Genomic DNA, 26,670 nt, shown 5'->3' with positions numbered 1-26,670 from the left:
CCCTTTCATTATACAACACCAAAAATTCATTCTAAATATCTCGGCATGATTTGAATTGTTAGATTTGTTACAGGAGAGTTTTGGTAATGGTCACGTCCACATCAGATCAAAGGATAGATTAAAGCAAATAGAAATAAAAAAAGGTTTTGTGTGAAAGAAAGTTCAGGAAAAGACGAAGAAGAGATTTTAAGAGTTAGAAATGTGTAAGTTTGAACTTGAACTCCAGATAGAATTTAAATCATTTGGATCATTGTGTCCCTGGTGGCTAAAAATGAATTAATCAACTTTGTAACGTGGAATATACAACTCTGAGCTTGGGTGTATCGTCCAGTGGTAGAGCACTTGACTGTAGTTCAAGAGGTCCCTGGTTCAATCCAAATACCCGTTTTTTCTTCTTGTCATTACATTCTACCTCATTCCATGATTCCACAAATGTTGGTCAAACCACATTGGACAACCAGTTTGCTTTTGATCCTGATTGAATTCTGTATGCTAGTGCGCTGATGTGGTGGAACATTAGGCAGCAGATCAACAACTCCAGGTGCCCATTTTGCTGAAGTGTCATTTCAAATCAGTTAGGAAGGCCAATGGCATGTCAGCCTTCATCGCAAGGGGATTTGAGAACAAGAGTAAAGGTGTCTTGCTGCAATTGCATGGAGCCTTGTCAGGCCTGCATTTACACTGTTATCTCCAATTTTAGTCTCTTTATCTTAGAGATCATACTTTTCCTATAGAGGGAGTGCAACAGAGGCTCACCAGATTATCTCCTGGGATGGCGGGTTTGTCTACCCTTGAGCTAAACCCAGCCTGCTGTGCGTAATTCAATCAAAATCTAAAAGACATTGGTCAGGTGGTACATACTTATCAATGAATGGTATCGCGCCAATGGAGGCCATTCAGCTTACTTATCCTCTGCTGGCTTTTTGAAAGTGCTTGGGTCCAACTGCCTGGAGATTCCCCTTTATTCCTGCAAATGCTACCTCATCAATATTTATTCCACTCCATCATGAAAGTTGTTATTGTATCTGCTACAAAACCTTTCAGTGAAGTGCATTCCAGGTCCTACCGCGCGGCTGATTAAAAGAGCAAAAGAACAGAAAAATCCTTCATTGGGTAACTCCCAAAGTGAAGCAAATAACAGGGAGGACCTAGGTTCACATGAGCTGCAGTCAAATGCTCTGCCACTGAGCTATACCCCCCAATTGCTATACTATTACTGGCTGTTGAACCAGCATCAGTTTTATCGGAAGTCTAGTAACTATCGCCAATCAGGGTGCTGCATGAGTGGTGACAGAGTTGTGTCGAGATGCAATGCGCAGCACAGCATGGAAAGCCTTCTCAACAAGCTTCAACAGCACATGCTCATCACAATCACGTAAACCTGACCTTTTGGGTAAGATCAAGTGCCAGATCAAGCCCAAGATGAGGTGCAATGCCTTATCTTGTCAACTTGGATCTTGTTTGTCTCTCTTGTGGGGACAATGAACTGGATTCAATTTGAATTTGGATCATGGAGAAAGCAAGGAGATGGATTCGGGTGCACCCGGTCCACTTTGTGCACTGGCTTTGTAACTTTAGGAATAGAGTAGAACTTTTTTGACATAAAAGTAACAATGAATGAGAAACATCTCCCAAATGACACCTGAAATCCAGGAAGGGATGCAACCAGCAGAGGTCAAATGCTCTGTTGCTGCACGATGCACCCATGCTTGTAAATACTTGCAGTTAATAAATTGGCCAAGCAGATCGATCAACACGACTGCTACCCAATCCGAATTTTTCAAGAATAAATTCAAAAAGAATTTCTTAGAAATTGAATGGGCAACCTAATTGCAATTAGGTCTTATCATCTAATGTGAGAAAATAATTAGGTGTGATCTATCATATAACAAATGGCCATCTTCCATGCCTCTTATTCATTATACAACACCAAAAATTCATTATAAATATCTCAACATGATTTGAATTGTTAGATTTCTCAGAGGAAAATTTTGGTCGTGGTCATCTCCACATTGGGTCAAAGGGCAGATTAAAGTAAATTTTTAAAAAAGCTTTTGCGTGAAAAAAAGACCAGAAAAAGGAAGAGATTGTAAAAGGTAGAGATTAGACCATGTGACCATTAGACATAGGAGCAGAATTAGGCCACTCGGCCCATCGAGTCTGCTTCGCCATTCAATCATGGCTGATATTTTTCTCATCCCCATTCTCCTGCCTTTTCCTCATAACCCCGATCCCCTTATTAATCAAAAACCTATCTATCTCTGTCTTAAAGACACTCAAAATGACCTAGCCTTCTATGGCAGAGTTCCACAGATTCACCACTGTCTGGCTGAAGAAATTCCTCCTCATCTCTGTTTTAAAGGATCGTCCCTTTAGCCTGAGGTTTGTGCCCTCTGGTTCTACTTTTTCCTACTGGTGGAAACATCCTCTCCACATCCACTCTATCCAGGCCTCGCACTAACCTGCAAGTTTCAATAAGACCGCCCCCCCATCATCCTTCTAAACTCCAATGAGTACAGACCCAGAGTCCTCAACTGTTCCTCATACGACAAGCTCTTCATTCCAGGGATCATTCTTTTGAACCTCCTCTGGACCCTTTCCAAGGCCAGCACATCCTTCCTTAGATATGGGGCCCAAAACTGCTCACAATACTCCAAATGGGGACTGACCAGAGCCTTATACAGCGTCAGAAGTACATCCCTGCTCTTGTATTCTAGCCCTCTCGACATGAGTGCTAACATTGCATTTGCCTTCCTAACTGCCGACTGAACCTGCACGTTAACCTTAAGAGAATCTTGAAGAATGACTCCCAAGTCCTGTGGAAACGTGAACTTGAACTCCAGACAGAATTTAAATCATTTGGACCATTGTGTCCCTGGTGGCTAAAAACAAATTAATCTATCTAGAAATGTGGAATGGTACATTTGCATTCTTGGTGTTTGGTGGTTTAGCTCAGTTGCAGAGTTTTTGACTGTTGTTTAAGAGGTCCCTGGTTCAAATCCAAGGGCCCACTTTTTCTTCTTGCCATTACATTCTACTTCCATCAAATGTTGGTCAATCCACATTGGACGACCAGTTTGCTTTTGAATTCTGTACAGTAGTGCGCTGATGTGGTGGAACATTAGACAGCAGATCAACAACTCTAGATGCCCATTTTGCCGAAGTGACATTTCAAATCAGTTAGGAAAGCGAATCGTATGTTGGCCTTCATCGCAAGGGGATTTGAGAACAAGAGTAAGGTGTCTTGCTGTAATTGCGTAGAGCCTTGGCAAGCCTGCATTTGCAGAATTGTGCACAATATAAGTCTCCTTATCAAAGATAGGGTACATTTGGTATAGAGGGAGTGCAACAGAGGCTCACCAGATTATCTCCTGGGATGGCAGGTTTGTCTACCATTGAGCTAAACCCAGCCTGCTGTGCGTAATTCAATCAGATTCTAAAGGACATTGGTTAGGTGATACATACTTATCAATGATTATAAAATGAATGGTATCACGCCAATGGAGGCCATTCAGCTTACGTATCCTCTGCTGGCTTTTTGAAAGTGTTTGGGTCCAACTACCTGGAGATTCCCCTTTGCATTTGCAGGGATATTTATTCCATTCCATTGTGCAAGTTGTTATTCTATCTGCCACACATCCTTTCAGTAAAGTGCATTCCAGGTCCCACCACGTGGCTGATTAAAAGAGGCCTTGATTGGGTAACTCACAAAGTGAAGCACATAATAGGGGGCACCTGGATTTGAACCAGGGACCTCTTGATCTGCAGTCAAATGCTCCACCACTGAGCTATACCCCCAAATTGCTATGCTAGCACTATTGAGAGAACCAACTCCAGTTTTATTGGAAGTCTAATAACTATCGGTAATCAGAAAAGCTGCATGAGTGGTGACAGAGTTGTGTCGAGATGCAATGCACAGCGCAGCATGGAAAGCCTTCTCAACAAGCTTCAACAGCACAAGCTGATCACAATCACATTACACTCACCTTTTGGCTAAGATCAAGCGTCAGATCAAGACCAAGATGGGGTGTAAAGCCTTATCTTGTCAGCTTGGATCTTGTTTGTCTTTCTTGTGGGGACCATGAATTGGATTCAATTTGAATTTGGATTTTGGAGCAAGCAAGGAGATGGATTCAGCTGCACCCGGTCCGCTTTGTGCATTGGCTTTGTAACTTTAGAAATAGAGTAAAATTTTTTTTAAAGTAACACTGAATTAGAAACATCTCCCTCATGACACCTGAAATCCAGGAAGGGATGCAACCAGCTGAGGTCAAATGCTCTGTTGCTGCACGATGCACCCATGCCTGTAAATACTTGCAGTTAATACGTTGGCGTTTTCTTTGACCAATAACTTTTCTGAAACTACCAGTGAAATGATATCAAAACAGAATGGATATTTGGATTATAACTGCAGCTTGTAGTCTGATCGGAACCAAAAGACAAATCAGATAATGTTTACCAATCAGTGTTTGTGGAAGTTTTGAATGATGTTACTCAGAATGTTGCCAATCAGCCCATCTTGCAAGACTGGCTCTTTTTGATTTGTTTTGATTTGATTTATTATTGTCACATGTATTAACATACAGTGAAAAGTATTGTTTCTTGGGCTCTATGCAGAGAAAGCATACCGTTCATTGAGAAAGAAATGAGAGAGTGGAGAGGGTAGTGTTACAGTCATAGCTAGGGTGTAGAGAAAGATCAACTTAATGCAAGGTAAGTCCATTCAAAAGTCTGACAGCAGCAGGGAAGAAGCTGTTCTTGAGTCGGTTGGTACGTGACCTCAGACTTTTGTATCTTTTTCCTGATGGAAGAAGATGGAAGAGAGAACGTCTGGGGTGCGTGGGGTCCTTAATTATGCTGGCTGCTTTTCCGAGGCAGTGGGAAGTGTAGACAGAGTCAATGGATGGGAGGCTGGTTTGCCTGACGGATTAGGCTACATTCACGACCTTTTGTAGTTTATTGCGGTCTTGGGTAGAGCACAAGCCATACCAAGCTGTGATACAACCAGAAAGAATGCTTTCTGTGGTGCATCTGTAAACGGTGAGAGTCGTAACTGACATGCCAAATTTCCTTAGTCTTCTGAGAATGTAGAGGTGTTGGTGGGCTTTCTTAGCTATAGAGTCGGCATGGGGGGACCAAGACACGTTGTTGGTGATCTGGACACCTAAAAACTTGAATCTCTTGACCCTTTCTACTTCGCCCCATTGATGTAGACAGGGGCATGTTCTCCCTTACGCTTCCTGAACTCACTGACAATCTCCTTCATTTTGTTGACATTGAGGGAGAGATAATTGTTGCTGCACCAGTTCACCAGATTTTCTATCTCATTCCTGTACTCTGTCTTGTCATTGTCTGAGATCCGACCCACTATGCTAGTGAAAGTGCCATCCAATTATTTTCATTCTCCAGCTCTTTTCCCCAAACCCTGCACCCCTTTTTCCTTTTGAGTATATTATATTCCCTTTTGAAAATCATAATAAAGCGTGCATTCATCTTCCTCTCAGGCAGCGTGCTTGTGGTAGTATCCCCTCAGTGATTTAAATACCAGTCCCTGCAGCAAAGACAGACTGATGATTGATTTTTAACAGGAGGCACTTAACAAAACGTTCGGAACCCCTAAAGAAGGGACTGAACAAAGCATCAGGAAATTAGGAAGGAGGCAGTTGGATTGGAGCCAATGACCTCTTGACCAAATGCTCTGTCACTCAGCTATACCCCCGATCCACAACCATTCAGCCACCATGTCTCTGCCAGCCATCAAGCATCTATCAATTCTAATCCCATTTTCCAGCACTTGGTCTGTAGCCTTGTACGCTATGGCATTTTTAGTGCTCACCTTAATGCTTCTTAAATGTCGTGAGGGTCCTGCCTCTATCACCTTTTCAGGCAGCGAGTACCAGATTCCCACCACCCTCTAGGTGAAAATGTTTTTCCTCACATCCCCTCTGTATCTCCTGCCCCCTGGTTATTGACCCCTCTACTAAGGGAGAAAGCTTCTTCCTATCTATCCCAAGTATATCCTTGGTAATTTTGTACACTGACAATACATTTCAAAAGGGGCTTGGATAAGTAGCTGAAGGGGTTAAACTTTGCAGCATTGTGGAAAAAGAGCAGAGGAGTGGGACTAAAGGGACAACAATTGCAAACAGCCAACTTCTTGCTGCTGTATCTTTCTGTGATTCTTTGACGTGTGATTCCTGAGTGGATCTGGGTGAGGCTACGTTACTTCTTGCGTCAAAAATGGCTCACTGTCCAAACAAGTCGATAAAAAAAGAGGAAGTGAGAAACGAGCCTTCATTTCTTTCCACGAGGTATTTCCTTTAGGATTTTCAACTCTTTCAGCTCCTATTGGTAAAATTGTAAGTCCTTCACAACTACATAATTGACAGGCATATTACAGACTTGGAGAAATATAAATGCACCGAAGGGGGCACCCGGATTTGAACCAGGGACCTCTTGATCTGCAGTCAAATGCTCTACCACTGAGCTATACCCCCTCAGATAGCGATGGGCTTGTCTGAATGGCCCTAATAATAGATTGTTCTTGTAGTTTGCTAATTTGTGTGCGAATTAAAATATTCAAAACTTTTATGCAGCGAATTCTCATGAATTATGGAGAAAGAAGTAGATTTATTGAAAGTTCCTCTCTCAGCTCTCCCTTGTGGGAGCAAACTTGCACTGCATGCTCGAAACACAGTGCAGCAGTGATCATTTCCCACTGCTGACCCAGGACACAAGTGTGTGCAGTGGAAAGGAGTGGGAGCGGAGTTGGACAGAAAGTGTCTATGTGACAACGGTTCTACTTTGGAACTGACTCCAAAACCCAATCTCCCTTAGCAAATTTATCAATTGCATTCGGTGTGTTTTTAGAAGCACTGACCGTAGTTACTCGACATTTATGTAACGACTAGACCCAATTCCAGGGGACTGCCTGATTTTGCAAGTACCCTGTGATATCAGTCAAAAATCCAAGTGTTCCCTTTTGAAAAGAACCTGACTGTCAGGAGAATGGGTCCAGCCTGTGCCAGCTCGTCACACCTATTATTGACCTCTTTTTAAAATAGTTTTACTCCATCCTTAAAGTTAAAAAGTCAATGCTCAGTGTGGACTGGGCAGACATAAATCTATTACTTGCTTTCTCTGAAAACCAAACTCAAAATCCAATTGGATCCAATTCATGGTCCCCACAAGAGGGACAAACTGGGTGCAGGATTATCCAGCCTCGCTCGTCCCAAAACCGTAAAATCCCGCCCAAGGTCAACGGACCTTTCCATGGTCCGCCCCTCGCCTGCTCCGATTCCCGTGGCGGATGGGACGGTAACATTCTGGCCAAGATCCAATCTGACAAGATAAATCATCTTGGGCTTGATCTGACGCTTGACCTTAGCCAAAAGGCCAAGTTATTGACCTCTACTTGTCAGCCCTGCCGGTTGCTAGCAGGTGCAAGTGTGTCTAGAGGGCATTATCTTCCTTCCTCGGCAATAAGCAATCTCAGGATCGGAGATGGCTTGCTTACAATCCATTTTGATAGGTTCTGAGATGGCTGATGTAAGTCCAATGTGCAATCTGCAGGCTCTGCCACATGTGAGGCAGGTGTTGCTTGAAGTGTTGGGCATTTGAGTTGTAAAGTATTTGGTGCGATCCCTTTGCAATTTGACTTCGCTGCACATTCCCAACAAAGCCTCTCTGCCACTAGAAAGAGATGCACGGGAACACCATGACCTGCAAGCACCCATCCAAGCCACACACCATCTTGACTTGGAATTATATTTTTTCAATTCATTCACAGGATGTGGGCTTTGGTAGCCAGGCCAGCATTTATTGCCGATCCCTAATTGTCCTTGAGAAGGTGATGGTGAGCTGCCTTCTTGAACTGCTACTGTCCATGTGGTATAGGTACACTCATAGCGCTGTTAGGGAGGGAGTTCAGGATTTTGACCCAGCGACAGTGAAGGAAAGGCAATATAGTTCCAAGTCAGGATGGTGGGTGACTTGGAGGGGAACTTCCAAGTGGTAGTGATCCCAGGTATCTGCTGCCCTTGTCTTTCTAAATGGTAGTGATCATGGGTTTGGAAGATGCTGTCTAAGGAGCCTTGCTAAGTTCCAGCAGTTCACCTTTTACATGGCACATACTGGTACACTGTTTGTTGGAGGGTGGTGGAGGGAGTGAATGTTTGTTGAAAGGATGCCAATCAAGTGGGCTGCTTTGCCCTGGATGGTGTCCAGCTTCTTGAGTATTGTTGAAGCTGCACTCATCCAGACAAGTGGCAAATATTCAATCATTCTCTTGATTTGTGCCCTGTAGATTGTGGACAGATTTTGGGGAGTCAGGAGGTGAGTTACTTGCTGCAGGATTCCTAGCCTCTGACCCTCTCTTGTAGCCATAGTTTATGGTAAGTCCAGTGCATTTTCTGGTCAGTGGTAACCCCCAGGATGTTGATTACCATTATACTGGCATTCCTTCACTGTCACTGGGTCAAAAAATCTCTCTCCCTAACAGCACGGTGGGTGTTCCTATACCACAGGGACTGCAGTTGTTCCAGAAGACAGCTCATCACCACCTTTGCAAGGGCAATTAGGAATGGAAAATAAAAATGCTGGCTTAGCCAGCGACATCCATGCCCCATGAAAATATCTTTTTTATAAATGAGACATTAAATTGCAGCCCTGGTTGTCCTTTCAAGTGGACATAAAATGTTTCATAACACTACTTCACTGAAGGGCATTGGTCAATATTCATCAATATCACAGATTAGATTATTAAGTCATAATAACATTACTATTTGTGGAATCTTGCTGTGAGTAAATTGGTTACTGTGTTTTGTACGACTACACTTTAAAAGCACCTCATTGTTGGTAAAATGCTTCAGAATAGTTTGTGGTCGTGAAATGTGTTTTTTATTTTTCTTCCATTGCACCATGAGGCTCTTTTCCATCCTCCTTAACCGGCCAATGATAAATTGGCTTGAAATTTCGTCAGAAAATCAGAAGTTGTTGTCAATCTGACCTCTCTGCTTTCCTACTGAAAAAAAAAATCAGTTTGAGAAAAGTATTTAGTTTTTAGATGATCCCTTACCCAGCCCTTGTCTTGTGGTATAACTGAATTAAAGTTGCTAAATGGCGGAATTCCCGCCTTAAACATCTCCACCTGTCTTGTTTTTAATGATGTGGAGATGCCGGCATTGGACTGGGGTAAACACAGTAAGAAGTCTCACAACACCAGATTAAAGTCGAAAAGGTTTATTTGGTAGCACAAGCCACTAGCTTTCAGAGCGCTGCTCCTTCATCAGGTGAGTCAGGTGAGTTTGTTTTTAATGATGCAGGATGACTGAAATGATTGTTGTAAAACTAACTTCATTATTAACACATTTTTATGACAGGGACACACAACTGCAAAGCATCTGCAGCCTTGTTACAATATTCCCTTACAAGAGTTATCTGACTGGCTACCCCCAGGTCAGGTGACCCCATGTAGTACAGTGTACCATATTGTATCACAATCACCCTATTAACTTTTGATTTTGATTTGATTTATTATTGTCACAGCATACAGTGATGCACTATACAGACAAAGCATACCATTCATAGAGAAGGAAACGAGAGAGTGCAGAATGTAGTGTTACAGTCATAGCTAGGGTGTAGAGAAAGATCAACTTAATGCAAGGTAAGCCCATTCAAAAGTCTGACAGCAGCAGGAAAGAAGCTGTTCTTGAGTCGGTTGGTACGTGACCTCAGACTTTTGTATCTTTTTCCAGATGGAAGAAGGTGGAAGAGAGAATGTCCGGGGTGCATGGGATCCTTAATTATGCTGGCTGCTTTGCCAAGGCATCGGGAAGTGTAGACAGAGTCAATGGATGGGAGGCTGGTTTGCGTGATGAATTGGGCTACATTCACGACCTTTTGTAGTTCCTTGCGGTCTTGGGCAGAGCAGGAGCCATACCAAGCTGTGATATAACCAGAAAGACCTGGTGACCCCCAGGTCAGGTGACCCCATGTAGTACAGTGTACCATATTGTATCTAATACTGGAGTCTACTACCACAATCACCCTATTAACGTGACAACCTCTATACCTCACTTCACTCCTTTAAGATAGTCCTCGATCAATACCTCTTTGTTTGACCAAGCTTTTTGCCCTAATCATCAGCAAATAAGAGCCAAGGACCTGCCTTTAGACAGAGCACACACCAAATGGAAATAAAATATGCCAAATATTTCCTTATGTGGCACAATATCAAATATTTATAAGCTAATTATCAAGGCCTAGGGACATTTTATTATGTTAAAGTTGCTGGTAAAAAAAACCGAATTGTTTGAAATGAACAAACTTTCTCATAATTAGTACTTTATAGTCAGGGTAAATCTTTCTGCAGAGGAACATAGGCCTTCAGAGCAGGTGAAGGCCATTCAGCCCCTCGAGACTGCTCCACCATTCAGTAAAATCATAGCTGACCTGGATGTGACCCCTGCTCCACTTTCCTGTCTGCCTCCAACCCAGCCCCTCCGCCATATGCTCGACTCCCTGTCTAATTCTGCCTTGAATTAATTCAATGACCCAACCTCCACTGCGCTCTGGGGAAGACAATTCCGCAGACGAACGATCCTTTGAGAGGAAAAAAAATCTCATCTCCATCTTAAAAAGGGAGCCCACTTCTTCTCAAACTGTGTCCCCTGGTTCTAGTCTTACTCTTCTCCCCACAAGTGGAAACATCCTCCGGGTATCCACCTTATCAAATCCTCTCAGAATCTTACATGTTTTGGGTAAATCACCTCTCATTCTCATGAGGTAACACTGCAGTATCAGGAGATCAGTACTGAGGGGACGCTGCACCTCTCATTCTCTCTCTCCCTTCCTTCAAGATACCCCTTGTAGCCTATCTATTTGACCAAATTTTTGGTTATCTGCCTGAACATCCTTGATGCTACTCAATATCAAATTTTGTTTGATAATATTGCTCTGATGTGCCTTGGAATTAATTAGTATTTGGGATAGAACAAGGGAGTGCAGGAGGTATAGTTTAGGGATAGGGAGGGGGGAGAGGGCCTGGGTAAAGTACTCTGCCTGAGTCAGTGCAGACTCGATGGGCCGAATGGCCTCTTCTGCACTGTTGGGATTCTGTGATTCTGTGAATCACAGGAATGAATCGAATGAACCTTCTCTTTAATGCAGATATATGCTTTTTTATGCAGAGGATTTGATGGTATAGACAGACAGATAGATAGTGTTAGTGTGTGTAAGTTTGTACATCTGAAACCAACACAATCAAGAACAATGAAACATCAAATGTAGCAAGTGTCAGAGTGTGGGATTGGCTGTTTGCTGCCACGTGTGCGGAAGTTGCGACGGAGACCGCGGCCCGGTAGCGGCCGCTATGAGTGCGGCTGGTGAGCGTGGAGCTGCGGGAATCCGCTCGCCTCTCCCCGGGTTGCCGGGGCCGGAGCCGGAGCGACCCCTCTGTACCCGGACTCCCGGGAACAAAGAGGCCGGCGAAACAGCGGCTCGCCCCTTCAGGAGGTCTGTCCGGCTCTGGGCTTGGGAAAGCAGCTGTGGAAGGGATTATCGCAACAAAGGGGGGGGGAGGGGAAATAGTTTATAATGTGGGGAAAGAGACACTCTTACTGACGTTAGGAAAATGCATTGAGAATATGTGCAGAAAAATGGGCGATTCGTGGAAAGGGAAGTTAAGTTTGGGGAGTGCCAGGCAGAAGCTGGGGAGGGAAACAGACAAATGAACATTTCCGTGTAGACAGTGCTGCAAAGATTTGTGCATTCTGCAATCCCAATTGATTTGTGTTAATGCCACTAATGCTGTCCAATCTACTGGAAGTTTCTCGCATTTTGCTTTTTATTTCGCATTGCCAATATTTAGAATCCATTTGATTACAAACAGTCACTAAACTTTCACGTGCCTGGTGAAATGCTTCGAGAAATCTGGGGCTGTTGATCCAAATTTAACACACTTTTCAGAATATGTGGAAGTATTTGTTGCTGGCAGTTTAGTGTTCTTTCCTGAGAACAGATACGTAAGCCGAATCCCAGTTTATCTCCATTGCAATCAAGCAGTGGCTGTCAGTAGTGTCATTGGAAAGGCCTAGGGGCGAGGAGAAAGAGACTATGTTTCACAGCCTTGGCTAGCTTGAAGCATGTTACAACCAATGAAGTACTATTGAAGTGTAGCCATTGTTATAATGTAGAGAAATGTACCAGCTATTTTTTTTGCACAGCAAGATCCCACAAACAGTAATTGAAAGACTTGTTTTGATGATTTTTGAGTGAGTGAGCAATATTGCCAAGGAGAACTGATTTGTTCTTCAAGTAAAACCATGGGATTCTTTCTGTCCACTAACAAAAGCAGGCAGGATCTCCCTGGAAGTCTCACCTAAAAGGTGGGACCTTCAGAAGTGTAACACTGCCTCAGCGTCGACCTGGTTTTGTACTGGAGAGGAACCTAAACCAACAACTATCCAACACTGCTGCCTCACAGCGACAGGGACCCAGGTTTGATTCCCGGCTTGGGTCACTGTCTGTGTGGAGTCTGCACGCTCTCCCCGTGTCTGCATGGGTTTCCTCCGGGTGCTCCGAAAGACATGCTGGTTAGGTGCATTGGCCATGCTAAATTCTTCCTCAGTGTACCCAAATAGTGCCGGAGTGTGGCGACTAGGAGATTTTCACAGTGGCTTCGTTGCAGTATTAATGTTAGCTTGCTTGTGATTAATAAATAAACTGCACCTGAATCTCACCAAGACTGCAACTAATTTAGCCATAGCTGATGATGGTGATGAGACAGGTTTCTGCTTATTGAGGACTTGGACAGGTTTAGGTGAATTTTAGGTTTGTGGCATGGTTTAAAAGATCATCAAAGATGCATTGCCCCAAAACTTAATATTTAAGATAATTCTATAAATGCAGGTCCCTTGCCTAGCAGGTGATGTTGTAGTAGATTTTTTGGTAAAGTGTTGGGTGGATGTAAATGAGAAATGTTGTGCTGTTTGCTGTTGAAATAGCTACAGATGAAATAGGCTTAACACTGCAGGTGTTCAGCCAAAGCAGAACAAAGATAATCAGAGCCAATAAAATGATGCAAAACAGCCAAGTCAGTGAATAGAAGTCATGACCAAACTGTACCCAGTCCTAGTTAGATGGCGGTTTGCGGGCTGGTTCCTGGAAGACATTTTAACATTGGAACCATTGCAGGGAGGAACCACAAGACTGACCCCCAATATTAGATGCCTGTTTTGAGTTCAGATTGGGAAATTTGAGTTTTCCAACATTGAAAGGCGATAGCTGTGAGATAGTTGAATGGAATTATATGAGATAGTGAATTGAATGGAAAGGCGAACCTGGAAAATTTACATCAAATTACATTGAGAGTTTGGGATGAGTTGCCTGAGATACAAACTAGTAAAATATAATTTTAGGATTATTATCAAGAAACTCTCAAAGGTAGGGGAGACTAAAACTAGAGGGCATAGGTTTGAGGTGAGAGGGGAGAGATACAAAAGGGTCCAGAGGGGCAATTTTTTCACTGAGGATGGTGAGTGTTTGGAACAAGCTGCGAGAGGTAGTAGTAGAGGCGGGTACAATTTTGTCAGTTAGAAAGCATTTAGACAGTTACATGGGTAAGATGGATATAGAGGGATATGGGCCAAATGCAGGCAAATGGGACTAGCTTAGTGGTAAAAACTGGGCGGCATGGACAAGTTAGGCCAAAGGGCCTGTTTCCATGCTGTAAACTTCTATGACTCTATAACTAACTGCTTTTAGCACAACATATCAAACAGGTGGGATGGCCTCCTGCATAGACGAGTAGAGGTAAATCTCTTGAATCGTGTAAGATAAAATAGGAAGTTGCATTGTGCAAACTTAATGGCCATTATGGATAGAAGAACTAAGATGAGTTAGATGGCCTTCATTCACCCATAAATAACCGTGTGAAAGAGAACAGACTTTTGAGGGAAGGTAGTTACAAGTTTGTAATTAAACGATTAAGAGGTGACCTCTCATATGTGGGGTGACATGGTGACACAGTGGTTGGCACTGCTGCCAGGGACTCGGGTTCAATTCTGGTCTCTGGTCACTGTCTGTGTGGAGTTTGCATGTTCTCCTCGTGTCTGCATGGGTTTCCTCTGGGTGCCCCGGGTTTCCTCCCACAGTCCAAAGATGTGTGGGTTAGGTTGATTGGCCATGCTAAATTGACCCTAGTGTCAGGGGGATTAGTAGGGTAAATACGTGCAGATAGGGCCTGAGTGGGATAGTTGTTGATGCAGGCTCAATGGGCCGAATGGTGGTCTCCTGCACGGTAGGGATTCTATGATTCTTCAATGATTCTACATGTATATATGATGGTAACTAGTATAGGAAATGTAAATCCAGAACTCTACAGTCTAAACAGTGCTAGTAGGGTCAGGGGGGAACAAACTGATAAAGGACAAATCAACAAGTTCCCACAAAGCAAGTGATCACTTTTGAGTACAACTCCAAGCAGGGTAGAGAGGGCAGCAAGCTTCACTCATTTGAGGAAGAGTTGGAAACCTTGGGGCGTGGAACTGTAATTCTCTCAGGACGAATGAGCCAAGATGGTGTCACTCAGCTACATCTATCTTTAGAAAGCACAAAGGAGGGTATGGTGGACTAAGTTTAAATATTCAGCTTCACTTTTGCCTCTAATACTTGCCCTTTTATTCACAGGACACCTGTTGGACCATCTAGAAAATTAAATGCAAGCTTTAAATCACCAGTAAGTGGTTAAACATGCTTCCTTTGGGGATGCACAGAGACTTTCTGCAAGAGGGCAGTGAACGAGAGCATACCAAGCAGGGCTGGCCTTACGGGTGGGCAAGTGGGTGAACTCAGTGCCAGGCGGGAGCTGGGTAGAGCTACCAAATGTGCAGTGCAGAATAGCTGGCTGCCTCACCCGAGGGGGAAGAGTGCTTGGAGTGGCTAAGATCCGGAAATAAATGTTGGAAATAATATCTGGAAATAAATATTGTATGTATCTTTTTAAAAAGCATTATTAAAATACTTTTTATGTGCCGTACTTTCACATTGGGTATTAAATAATATAGTTCAAGTGGAGAGTCTGTAATTACTAATCCATTTGAAAAGAAGCCCTTCAAACAGAAATACTTTAACCTAATTTTTTATTCATTCATGCTGGCAGGCCAGCATTTATTGCCCATCCCTAGTTGCTTGAAGGTAGTTGAGAGTCAACCACATTGCTGTGGCCCTGGAGTCACATGTAGGCCAGACCAGGTAAGGACAGGAAATTTCCTTCCCCAAAGAACATCAGTGAACCAGATGGGTTTTTCTGACAATCGACAATGGTTTCATGGTCATCAGTAGATTTTTAATTCCAGATATTTTTTATTGAATTCAAATCCCACCATCTGCCGTGGCGGGATTCGAACCCGGGTCCCCAGAACGTTAGCTGAGTTTCTGGATTAATATTCTAGTTATAATATCACTAGGCCATCTTCTCCACAATGCATTGAAATATAAGGAACAGACAACCGAATCCCTGAGTCATCCTTTGTGCTGTTAATATAGATATAATAAAACCATTTTTTAAACCATGAATAGCTTTTCCTTTAATATACAATGTGTCAGCTATGTAATACTGCACAGTGGGAAGGGTGTCTCGTTTCCCCCCATACTCATACTGACTTCTCTCCCAGCTAAAGACGCCACAAGACCCAGAGTTCAATTCCACTAATCTTCAACATGACCTGGAGAACCTGAGGAAGAAATGCAAAGATCTCGACGATCAGATTGAAGGATTGATCTCGGAGTAAGTGGCTTTGCTTTTAAAAGTATAAAGTTTATTGATTAGTGTCATAAGTAGGCTTACATTAACACTGCAATGAAGTTACTGTGAAAATCCCCCAGTTGCCACACTCCGGCATCTGTTCGTGTACACTGAGGGAGAATTTAGCATGGCCAATGCACCTAACCAGCACGTCTTTCAGAGGGGGAATCCAGAGCGCCCTGAGGAAACCCACGCAGACACGGGGAGGATGTGCAGACTCCACATGGACAGTGACCCAAGCTGTGAATCGAACCCGGATCCCTGGCGCTGTGAGGCAGCAGTGCTAACCACTGAACCACCATGCCACCCACAGTAGGTTAGACATGGAGCCAACCAAAATCTTAAAAAATGCAAAATCTACCTGTTAATTATTTAAAGAATTCTTATTCCTAATCATACTTGTATTTACATAAGACCATATATTGAAGCACCTTACACTCTGACCCGTCCCTTTTAAAGGAGATATTGATTCTCAGGATTGGAACTGTGAATACTGCCTGTTTCTCCTGAGATGTGCCTTGTGAAATATTTTATATTATTTGTTTCAGGGAGTGAGTTCATTGCACAGTGTAGTTCTGAGCTTGGAAGGCCCAGGTTAGCTGGAGAGGCAGCAGGCAGTTCTATTTTTGACCTTGACACTAATAGACTTGAGGGAAAGGATACATCAGTTGGTATTCTGCTTCTGATTAGTCTTTGGGAATGGCCTCCTTGTTGATATGGAATGAGGACAGGTTCGGGCGTGATTCCATTGCCCTTCACAGTCATATAGTCCGATGTGAAGATGCCGGTATTGGACTGGGTGGGCACAGTAAGAAGTCTCACAAAACCAGGTTAAAGTCCAACAGGTTTATTTGGTATCACCTGATCAAGGAGCAGCGCTCCAAAAGCTTGTGATTCCAAATAAACCTGTTGGACTTTAACCTGGTGTTGTGAGACTTCTTACTATAGTCCGATATTGACTGCCTTGGCTCATAACTCATAGCATAGGTATTTGGACAAAGTAGCTCCAGGTTATCTCGGTCCAACTGCTAGCTTTCTGGCCTCTGAGTTAGAGGTTCAAGCCCTACTCCAAGACCTAAGAATGCAATTTAGGCTGAGGAAGTTGGGGTTAAAAGGCTGGTGCCCCAATGTAAGTTTCGTCCTCAATGTATTTGGCGTAACTGTGGTTCTGATCATCTGCACATACTGTACAGGGATCAGCAGTTGATTTTGTTTGGAGTGTTATATGAATATTACACAGCGTGATATTCTCCTGGTGCCCTGAGCAAAGTTCCTTCCACAGGCAACACCGTGAAGAACAGATTGGTGGATTATTCATCTTGATGTACCCTGTGTGTTCCTGCTCTGTGGTTGCCATGCTTGAACACATAACACTGACTGTATTCGATGAGTATTTAATTCGATTAACTTCACTGGGGGCAAAACATTCCCTGTCAACATCCCATCTTGAATGTGTCCAGTAGACAGCCTGGCTACTGGCTGATGAATCCGGTTATGATCTGAAATGCACTGCCTGAATGTGCAGCAGAATCAGATTCAATAAGAACTTTCAAAGGGGAGTTGAATCGACATGAGAACGTTTGCGGGGGCAATGGGGGAAGAAGCAAGGAAGGAGCTGGACTATTTGACGCGCTCTTTTAAAGAACTGGCACAGGCAAAATGGGCCAAACGGCCCCCTTCTGTGCTGTAAGATTCTATGCCAGGAGGGGCAGCACATTCACCCACAAAGGCCTGTGAGTAAACTAGGTTGTGAATTATTTATTTACAGGCCACCTGGTATAACAACGTTACAAAATATGTCACACACTTGAACTATCAGAGAGGTGATCTGTTCGGCATCAATGCTTGCAAAGGATTTTGTATTTGGAACATTTGTGTTTCTCTTTTCCTGCAGAGGGTATACTCTGGAAGAGCTGGATCAGCACATTGACCAGCTCCACGAATACAACGACATCAAGGATGTGGGCCAGTTACTGTTGGGGAAACTGGGTGAGAACCTCTTTAAATGCTGCTAACAGCACATGCATTAATTTAGCACTTTTTATGTTCACAAGGCTCTCCAGAGCAAATCACAGTCAATGAAGTGTTAATCGCTGATGTAGTTTCGCAGAACTTTTATAGAATCCCATCAGTGCAAAAAGAGGCCATTCAGCCCATTGAGTTCCGCTGACTCTCTGAAGGAGAGTGTGGCCAGTCTCAGGAGACCACTGCATGAAATGACTGCTAATTTGACACTGAATCTCACTCGGAACTGCCACTGAGGAAGAATGTTGCACAGCTATCTGGTGGGGATTGTTAGGAAGATCAGCATTTGTTGCCCATCCTTCATTGTCATTTAAACTGAGTGGTTTGCTGGGCTACTTCAGAGGGGTAAGAGTCAAGCTGTTTGTCTGCAGTCACGTGTAAGCCAGACTGGTTAACGATTTCCTTCCCTAAAGGGTGCTTGTTTCATAGTCACCATTATCATAGAATCCCCACAGGGCAGAAGGAGGCTATTTGGCCCATGGAGCCTGCACCAACAACAATCCCACCCAGGCTCTATCCCACGTATTGACCCTGCTAGCCCCCTGACACTAAGGGGCAATTTAGCATGGCCAATCAACCCAAGTTGCACATCTTTGGACTGTGAGAGGAAACCCACACAGACACGGGGAGAATGTGCAAACTCCATACAGACAGTGACCCAAGGCCCAGAATTGAACCTGGTCCCTGGCACTATGAGGCGGCAGTGTTAACCACTGTGCCACCGTGCCGTCCAAAAATCAATCAGTTTGCTGTGGGTTTGAGGTTACATGTAGGCCAGAATAGGTAAGGATGGCTGATTTCCTTCCCTGAAAGGACATTAGTGAACTAGATTATTCTTTATGGCAATAATTTCATTATTAATGCAACTAGTTTTTAATTCCACCAGAAGGCATGGTGGGATTTGAACCCAGGTCCCCACAGCATTAGCCTTAAGATTACTAATCAAGTGAGATAACCACTGCACCATCACCTCCTGCTGGGACTATCTTCCAGATTCATAGAAATCATAGAAACCCTACAGTGCAGAAACAGGCCATTCGGCCCATCAAGTCTGCACCGACCACAGTCCCACCCAGGCCCTACTCCCATATCCCTACATATATTACCCGCTAATCCCTCTAACCTGCGCACCTCCGGACACTAAGGGGCAATTTTAGCATGGCCAATCAACCTAACCCGCACATCTTTGGACTGTGGGAGGAAACCGGAGCACCCGGAGGAAACCCACGCAGACACGAGGAGAATGTGCAAACTCCACACAGACAGTGACCCAGCCGGGAATCGAACCCAGGACCCTGGAGCTGTGAAGCAGCAGTGCTAACCACTGTGCTACCGTGCACAGGATCCACTGGATTGAATTTAAATTCCACCAGCTGCCATGGTGAGGTTTGAGCCTGCATTGCCAGAGCATTAACCTGGGCCTCTGGATTACCAATCCAGTGATATTACCACGGCACAATCAACTCTCCTTAACTATGATAATACGTTATTTGATAATGCCATGGATTGCTTTGTTACGTTAAAGACACTGTATAAATGAAAGGTGTTGTGCGAATGAGAATGAGTCTACTCTTACAACCTTACTCTACAGTTTACAATGTAAATGACATATTTCTATTATTTGTTATAGCAGTAATCAGAGGGGTCACCACCAGGGAATTGTACAGTGAGTTTGGATTGGACTTGGAAGACTAGACTGCAACAAGAGAGAGTCCTACGTGGTACAAGGTTGGCTGAGAATCTTCATCCATCTCAATTTGATCTTCATATGGATTCCATCAGCAAAGATATTGAGGGAAGGGGAGGAATAATCAGCCATGACCAACAGCCCACCAGAATAGCTGGAGGTGAAGCCTGGTGTAATGGCTGATACCCAATCAAAGGCCAGTCAGGCTAAGGAGTATTGGTGATGGATGTTTTGGCAGTTGTTGATTTTTGTTTATGGGTTTGTTGCTTGCTGTGTTTCTAGTTCACCTTTGCATCTAACCCTCCCTCCCCATATGTTGTTGTTGCTTTGTGGGGCATTTGCGTAGTTGTCACAGCTCCTCCTCATTCAGTTCTTTCTACTCTGCCCTTCCATTCAGAGCAGGAAGGATTAGCTTAATGGAGTTACAGCCAGTTTATTTAGAAATAACTTCCAGTTTGACCACCTAGGAACTGCCCAGTCAGTTCACAATGGAAAGCTTGAGAAACGGGCATTATTCAGTCCAGGTTGATAGTTGTCTCTGTTCCTTGTGAGTGTCGCAAGGCCATTCCATCATCAGGGCATCACAGTTGAGTCCAGTCCTGGTCGGGCACCGCCCAGGTTATTTCTGCATCAGGGGTCACTGGACAGCAATCAGGAACAGAAACACTGACAAAATATCAGGGCGGCACAGTGGTTAGCACAGCTGCTTCACAGCGCCAGGGACCTGGTTCGATTCCCGGCTTGAGTCACTGTCTGAGCGGAATCTGCACGTTCTCCCCGTGTCTGCGTGTGTTTTCTCCGGGTGCTCCGCTTTCTTCCTACAGTCTGAACAAAATGCTGCTTAGATGCATTGGTCATGCCAAATTCTCCCTCAGTGTAGCCGAGCAGGCGCCGGAATGTGGCGACTAGGGGATTTTCACAGTAATTTCATTGCAGTGTTAATTTAAGCCTACTTGTGACAATAATAACAAAAATACATCCTCCACATTCAGATTCCCTGGCACTGAGGCTAATTGCGCTGGCCCCTGCAACAACCTTGATGTTAACTCTGAGATTACTGAGCTCCACGTTTGGCAAGGATTAAATCTACATTCTGTTAATGTGATAATGTAACATAAATGTGTTACAAGACACACAATTCCGAATACAGACTACATTTGGGCAGTAAATAAAAGAACTCGATTCCTGCTTCATTACCAGTGACGATATCAATGCAACTGATCTGTCCCTGGGTCCATCACAACGGCAGTGTCAGGTTTTGATGCAGCAGTGAGCTCCCATGCCACTTTCTCAGTGTTTGGCTAATCTGTTTCATCATAGAGTTTAATTCCCAAGGCCAGTGATGCTCTGAAAGCGTTGGCGATTTAACTTGTTTCAGAACCTGTGTTTGACACTTCATTCAGATATCACCAGGATATCAAATTGTGCCAATTTATGAGCCTTTGTTTCAGAAATGTTATTCATTGAATGTGAAGGATTGACATTGATCAATTAAAACAATCCATTCTGTTGTTGTTTGGTTCATTTGTTGTATGAGAATTGATTCATGGCCATCACTGATTTCTCCCTTCCAGTTTGTTGACCAGTCTGTTTTATATTGAAAATGAGTCAATGGGGGGCAATCTACTCTGCAAGCATCACTTTGCAAGTGTGAGCCAGAAGTCCCACTAACTGATGGAAATACTCTATACAATGCCCAAATTGCTGGTAGCTTAAATTTTAAAAATCTTTCATTAAATAAATAAATATAATATTGGGCAGTGACTGTGCACTGTTGTAACATGGAGTATCAATAATCCTCACCAGTGGAGCCACGTCCATATTTTTGCAAATATATGGAAAACTTCAGAAAACTCTCTTGGTCCATTTCTCTGTTTCACTAACACGACTGTTATGGTATACAGCTATAAAACCAAATTATTGTGGATGCTGGAATCTGAAACCAAAAGCTGGAAAATCTCAGTAGGTCTGGCAGCATCTGTAAGGAGGGAAAAGAACTGATGTTTCAAGTCCGGATGATGCTTTGTCAAAGCTTTGACAAAGGGTCATCTGGACTCGAAACGTCAGCTCTTTTCCCTCTTTACAGATGCTGCCAGACCGACTGAGATTTTCCAGCGTTTTCTCTTATGGTATACAGCTATGTTTGAGACAAGTTTAATGTATTTATCTGTGCTATCCTCCCTAGCTGTAACCTAGAATCCTGTTTTAAATGGACTTAACATGCACACTCTTTCAATTGACCCACAGAGAGTGGACTCAATATTGGATTTAATTTTCTGTTTAACTGACCTGTTGCTATGTGTCCGCTCCATGGGTGATGTTGAAGAGCTCCAAATAGAGCGGGTGAAAAGAGGACCCTGGAGACGGTCAGCAGCACCTAAAGGAGCTTTAGCACCTAAAGAAAAATTCTAACGGATAGACAGAGTAGATTCAGAAAGGATGGGGGGGGGGGGAGGTCCAGAACTAGGTGTCATAGTTTGAAGATAAGGTGTAAACCTTTTAGAACTGAGATGAGAAATTTCTTCACCCTGAGAGTGGTGAATGTGGAATTCACTCCCGCAGAATGTGGTTGAGGCCAAAATGTTGTGTGATTTCAAGAAGAAATTAGATATAGCTCTTGGGGCTAAAGGGATCAAGGAATATGGGGGGGAAGAGGGGATCAGGATATTGAATTTGAGATCAGTCATGATATTGAATGACGCAGCAGGCTCGAAGGGCCAAATGATCTACTCCTGCTTCTAGTTTCTATGTTTCTATCCAATCCAGTCCAGAATCCACGATTGGATCCAACTGCTTCACACAAACATCAGCAGCATGATTTCAATCAACAGGTGGGAGCTACCTGGCAGGGGGTGGAACCAGGATCGTGCAGCTGGTTCGTCCCAGGCTAGGGATCGGGCAGCTGGTTTGCCCAGGCTAGGGTAGAGTAAAGGATCGGGCAGGTTGATCTCCCAGGCTAGGGGACAGTCAAGGATCAGGTTAGCCAGTGAGGTTAAACTGAGGCGTTGCCGACTGCAATTTTTCAAAATCATCTTGGCATTTTAGCTAAGATAGAGCATCAGATCAAGCCCAAGATGGGGTGCAGTGTCTCATCTTGTCAGCTTGGGTCTTGTATGTCCCTCTCTTGGGGACCATGAATTGGATTCAATTTGAATTTGGTTTTTTGGATGGATTTTTAAAAAAAAGTGGAAACTAGGCCTTTTGGCTAAGATCAAATGTCAGGTCAAGCTCAAAATGGGATGCAGTGCTTCATCCTGTCAGTTTGGATCTTGTTTGTCTCTCTTGTTGGGACCATGAATTGGATTCAATTTGGGTTGGTTTTTGGAGAATGCAAGGAGATGGATTTGTGCTTCCCCTGTCCACTCTGCATTGTCTTTGTACCTCTAAGAATGGAGTAATTTTTAAAAAAAAGTGTGAACTGAAAAGCTTTCTAATTAAATATAGAGTCAGGCAGGACTGTCCGCGCTCTCCCATCCTGTTCATGTGTTGTACGGAAAGAACCCTTTGCCAAGTCCAACAGGAAGGATTCGGGTATGAGGAGTGATGATCCCTGGCAAGAGGGCCACTCAGGTCAAAGCCTCCCTGCGCATGGGCAATGTCACTGTCTTCTGCTCGGATCCGTTGTCCATGTGCAGACTGATCAACATCTGCGACCAGTTCAAAAGCCGAGGTAAATAGTGACAAGAGCAAGACTGTGTTCTTTGGAAACTGAGCTGACTGATCCTTTGTCTCTTCATCATCAAATTAAAGATGCTGGGGATATGGTTTGGAGGGATTAGAGTTAGCAACATGAAGGAGCAAGATTTGGTTAAAAGATGTGCGGGTTGGGTGGATTGGCCATGCTAAATTACACCCTTAGTGATGAGGACCAGCTAGGATAAGTGCATGGGGTTATGGGGATAGGGCCTGGGTGGGATTGTAGTCAGTGCAGACTTGATGGGCTGAATGGCCTCCTCCTGCACTATCCCCCCCCCCCCATTATTCATACTGTAAAAAATAAAGATTGGTGCAGTCAGAAAATACCAGAAATCCTCCCTCCTCATCAGGGAGCATCTGTGGCTAAAGGAGTAAAGGGTTAATGTTTCACGGGGTGCCAGTGTATCCTTGAGGTGACAAAACACCCAAATTATATTTTATTTCAAAGCACAGAGACCACTACCTGACATGAGGGGGTATAGCTCAGTGGTAGAGCATTTGACTGCAGATCAAGAGGTCCCCAGTTCAAATCTGGGTGCCCCCTATTTAATCTTTATCTTAGCAGAAAGAATGAAAGTCACGCGACCCACCCTGACACAGTACAGTGTCTGTAACTGCAGCAACGAATAATAATAATCCTGAAATGAGCTGTTTGTTGCCTCTACTGCAAGAGTGGAAGATTTTACTGTAACACTTGTCATTGTCCACTATTTTGCTTCCATCAATTCCATGGTTTCCCATTTGTTTTCGATTCCTGATAGTGTTTGTCTTGTGGACCATTTTAATTTAGACGTATAATCTACAGCTCAGTCTAGAGGTAAAGTCATAGATTTTTACAGCATAAAAAGAGGCCCATCGGCCCATCGTGTCTGGGCCGGCCACCAAGCACTGATCACCGATACACCTATTGTTGTAATAAAGACTAATTCTCTACATAAACAGTTTGATGCTTGACTGAAAGGTAATCGACCATTTAAAACAATTTGGTATTGTCCAAAAATGTCCTGAACTTTTTTTTACATTTGTGTTCTGCCCTATGAATATTATTTCTCTAATTTACAGAGCCTGCAAAATAGGTCTGGGGCTCTCTTGCTCGATAGTATTTACCTATAGATTAGATGGAGCATAGGTCAAGTCTGGAAGCCAACTCCGCGGCATTTTATAATGCATAAAGTCAGCTTTGTGATCATAACTCCCACAGTTGATGTTTAGCAGAGAGTTTGTGGGTGATGTGTCTCCTGCCCACATGAGTGTGTGTTTAGCCCTTGGGGATGGGGGCAGAGGGCAGGATACCCATGAGGTGCATAAAATTCTGATGGACATAATTAGGAAAGATAGGAAGGAACCTTTGCCCTGAGTAGAGCAGTCAATAATCAGCAGTCATAGTTTGCTCCCACAGTCTAAAAATGTCCGGAGAAAGTGGATTGGCCATGGTACATTGCCCCTTAGTGTCCAAAGATGTGCAGGTTAGATGGATTGTCCATGATCAATGTGTGGGGTGATGGGGCTAGGATGGGGAAGTGAGCCAATGTGGAGTACTTCTTCAGAGGGTTGGTGTGGAATGATGGGCCAAATGGCCTTCTGCACTGTAGGGATTCTCTGGATTCCATAAGCATAACAAGCTACAGAGATGTCCATGGGGACAAAATTTTTGACCGTGTATGAAGAGAGTCCTCTAGTTTAAATGCAATATCCTCTCAATAACCTAATGTTTTCCCAAAGAGGTTTTGCTGTCATTACTCTGCCTCTTCAGCAACTCTGTAATGATAAGAGTCAATAACATCTCCTCAGAAACCCTTCCAGATCGGGTTGCTGAGTTGAAAAATATAAATACGGTTATTTAATTAATTCTGGAATTATTTGTTTTCTCCAAACCGGACACTATAGTTAAGAAAGCCCATCAACGCATCTACTTAGGAGACTAAGGAAATTTGGCATGTCCGCTACGACTCTCACCAACTTCTACAGGTGCACCACAGAAAGCATTCTTTTTGGTTGTATCACAGCTTGGTTTGGCTCCTGCTCTGTCCAAGACCGTAGGAAACTACAAAAGGGTCGTGAATAAAGCCCAGTCCATCACTCAAACCAGCCTCCCATCCATTGACTCTGTCTGCTCTCCCCACTGCCTTGGAAAAGCAGCCTGTATAATCAAAGACCCCACGCACCGCGGACTTTCTTTCATCCACCTTCTTCTGTCGGGATCAGGTATCAACTGACTCAAGAACAGCTTCTTCCCAGCTGCCATCAGGCTTTTGAATGGATCTACCTCACATTAAGTTAATCTTTCCCGACACCCTCGCTGTGACAGTAAAACTACATTCTCCACTCTCTCCTTTCCTTCTCTATGAACGGTATGCTTTGTCTGTATAGCACGCAAGAAACAACACTTTTCACTGTATACTAATATATGTGGCAATAATAAATCAAATCAAACCACTTTGCTGAATGTAATGGATCCTTAGGCCTTCACTTTGGTTCCTCAATGAACAGAATATTGAGCTGAAGTTCTCATTTGAGGATAAATATTTATTCCATTCTTCTATTAATGAACCAGTGACTGTACAACATAAAAGGTGCAGCTGTGTGATGCCATATTTCACTACAGATCATATTCAGGGTTCTCTCCCGGATATTCATACTGTAAAAAATAAAGATTGGTGCAGTCAGAAAATACCAGAAATCCTCCCTCCCCATAAGGGAGCATCTGAGGCGAAAGGAGTAAAAGGTTAATGTTTCACGGGGTGCCAGTGTGTCCTTGAGGTGAAGAAACGCCTAAGTTTTATTTTATTGCCAGACACAGGGATCATTAGCAAGTATGAGGGGGTATAGCTCAGTGGTAGAGCATTTGACTGCAGATCAAGAGGTCCCCAGTTCAAATCTGGGTGCTCCCTGTCATGTCTTTATCTGAGCAGAGAGAAAGTCACACAACTCATCCTAACACAGGACGGTGTCTGTAATTGCAGCAATGAATAATAATAATCCTGAAATGAACTGTTTGTTGCCTCTACTGCAAGAGTGGAAGATTTTACTGTAACACTTGTCATTGTCCACTATTTTGCTTCCATCAATTCCATGGTTTCCCATTTGTTTTCGATTCCTGATAGTGTTTGTCTTGTGGACCATTTTAATTTAGACGTATAACCTACAGCCCAGTCTAGAGGTAAAGCCATAGATTTTTACAGCACAAAAAGAGGCCCATCGGCCCATCGTGTCTGGGCCGCCCACCAAGCACTGATCACCGATACAACTATTATTGTAATAAAGACTAATTCTCTACATAAACAGTTTGGTCCCTGTCTGAAAAGGTAATTGACAATTTAAAACAATTTGGTATTATCTATAAATGTCCTGAACGTTTATTTACATTTGTGTTCTGCCCTATGAACATTTTTTTCTCTAATTTACAGAGCCTGCAAAATAGGTCTGGGACTCTCTCGCTCGATAGTATCTATCTGTA

At 43.6% G+C, this 26,670-nt stretch overlaps 1 protein-coding gene and 4 non-coding genes across 5 annotated transcripts; 3 read left to right on the top strand and 2 right to left on the bottom strand.

Moving 5' to 3' along the window:
• Nucleotides 1-3,726: 3,726 nt before the first annotated feature.
• trnac-gca (transfer RNA cysteine (anticodon GCA)) lies at nt 3,727-3,798 on the bottom strand. The gene has a single exon. It is a non-coding gene; the product is annotated as a tRNA-Cys (tRNA).
• A 2,627-nt stretch (nt 3,799-6,425) lies between these two features.
• Nucleotides 6,426-6,497, bottom strand: trnac-gca (transfer RNA cysteine (anticodon GCA)). Its single transcript has one exon. It is a non-coding gene; the product is annotated as a tRNA-Cys (tRNA).
• Nucleotides 6,498-11,336: 4,839 nt separating this feature from the next.
• On the top strand, nt 11,337-21,026 carry swi5 (SWI5 homologous recombination repair protein). Its single transcript, XM_078224146.1, has 5 exons — nt 11,337-11,514; nt 14,689-14,737; nt 15,675-15,787; nt 17,700-17,794; nt 19,461-21,026. Exons 1-5 carry the CDS (start codon nt 11,372-11,374, stop codon nt 19,523-19,525), a joined length of 465 nt encoding a protein of 154 aa, XP_078080272.1. The 5' UTR covers nt 11,337-11,371; the 3' UTR covers nt 19,526-21,026.
• Nucleotides 21,027-23,685: 2,659 nt separating this feature from the next.
• On the top strand, nt 23,686-23,757 carry trnac-gca (transfer RNA cysteine (anticodon GCA)). The gene has a single exon. It is a non-coding gene; the product is annotated as a tRNA-Cys (tRNA).
• Nucleotides 23,758-26,032: 2,275 nt separating this feature from the next.
• On the top strand, nt 26,033-26,104 carry trnac-gca (transfer RNA cysteine (anticodon GCA)). The gene has a single exon. It is a non-coding gene; the product is annotated as a tRNA-Cys (tRNA).
• The last annotated feature ends 566 nt before the right edge of the window (nt 26,105-26,670 follow it).

The sequence above is a fragment of the Mustelus asterias genome, chromosome 11, assembly GCF_964213995.1.
Source record: "Mustelus asterias chromosome 11, sMusAst1.hap1.1, whole genome shotgun sequence".
Taxonomy (NCBI): Eukaryota; Metazoa; Chordata; class Chondrichthyes; order Carcharhiniformes; family Triakidae; genus Mustelus; species Mustelus asterias.
Note: the sequence above shows the minus strand (reverse complement) of the source record. Positions and strands in the feature narration are given on the sequence as shown.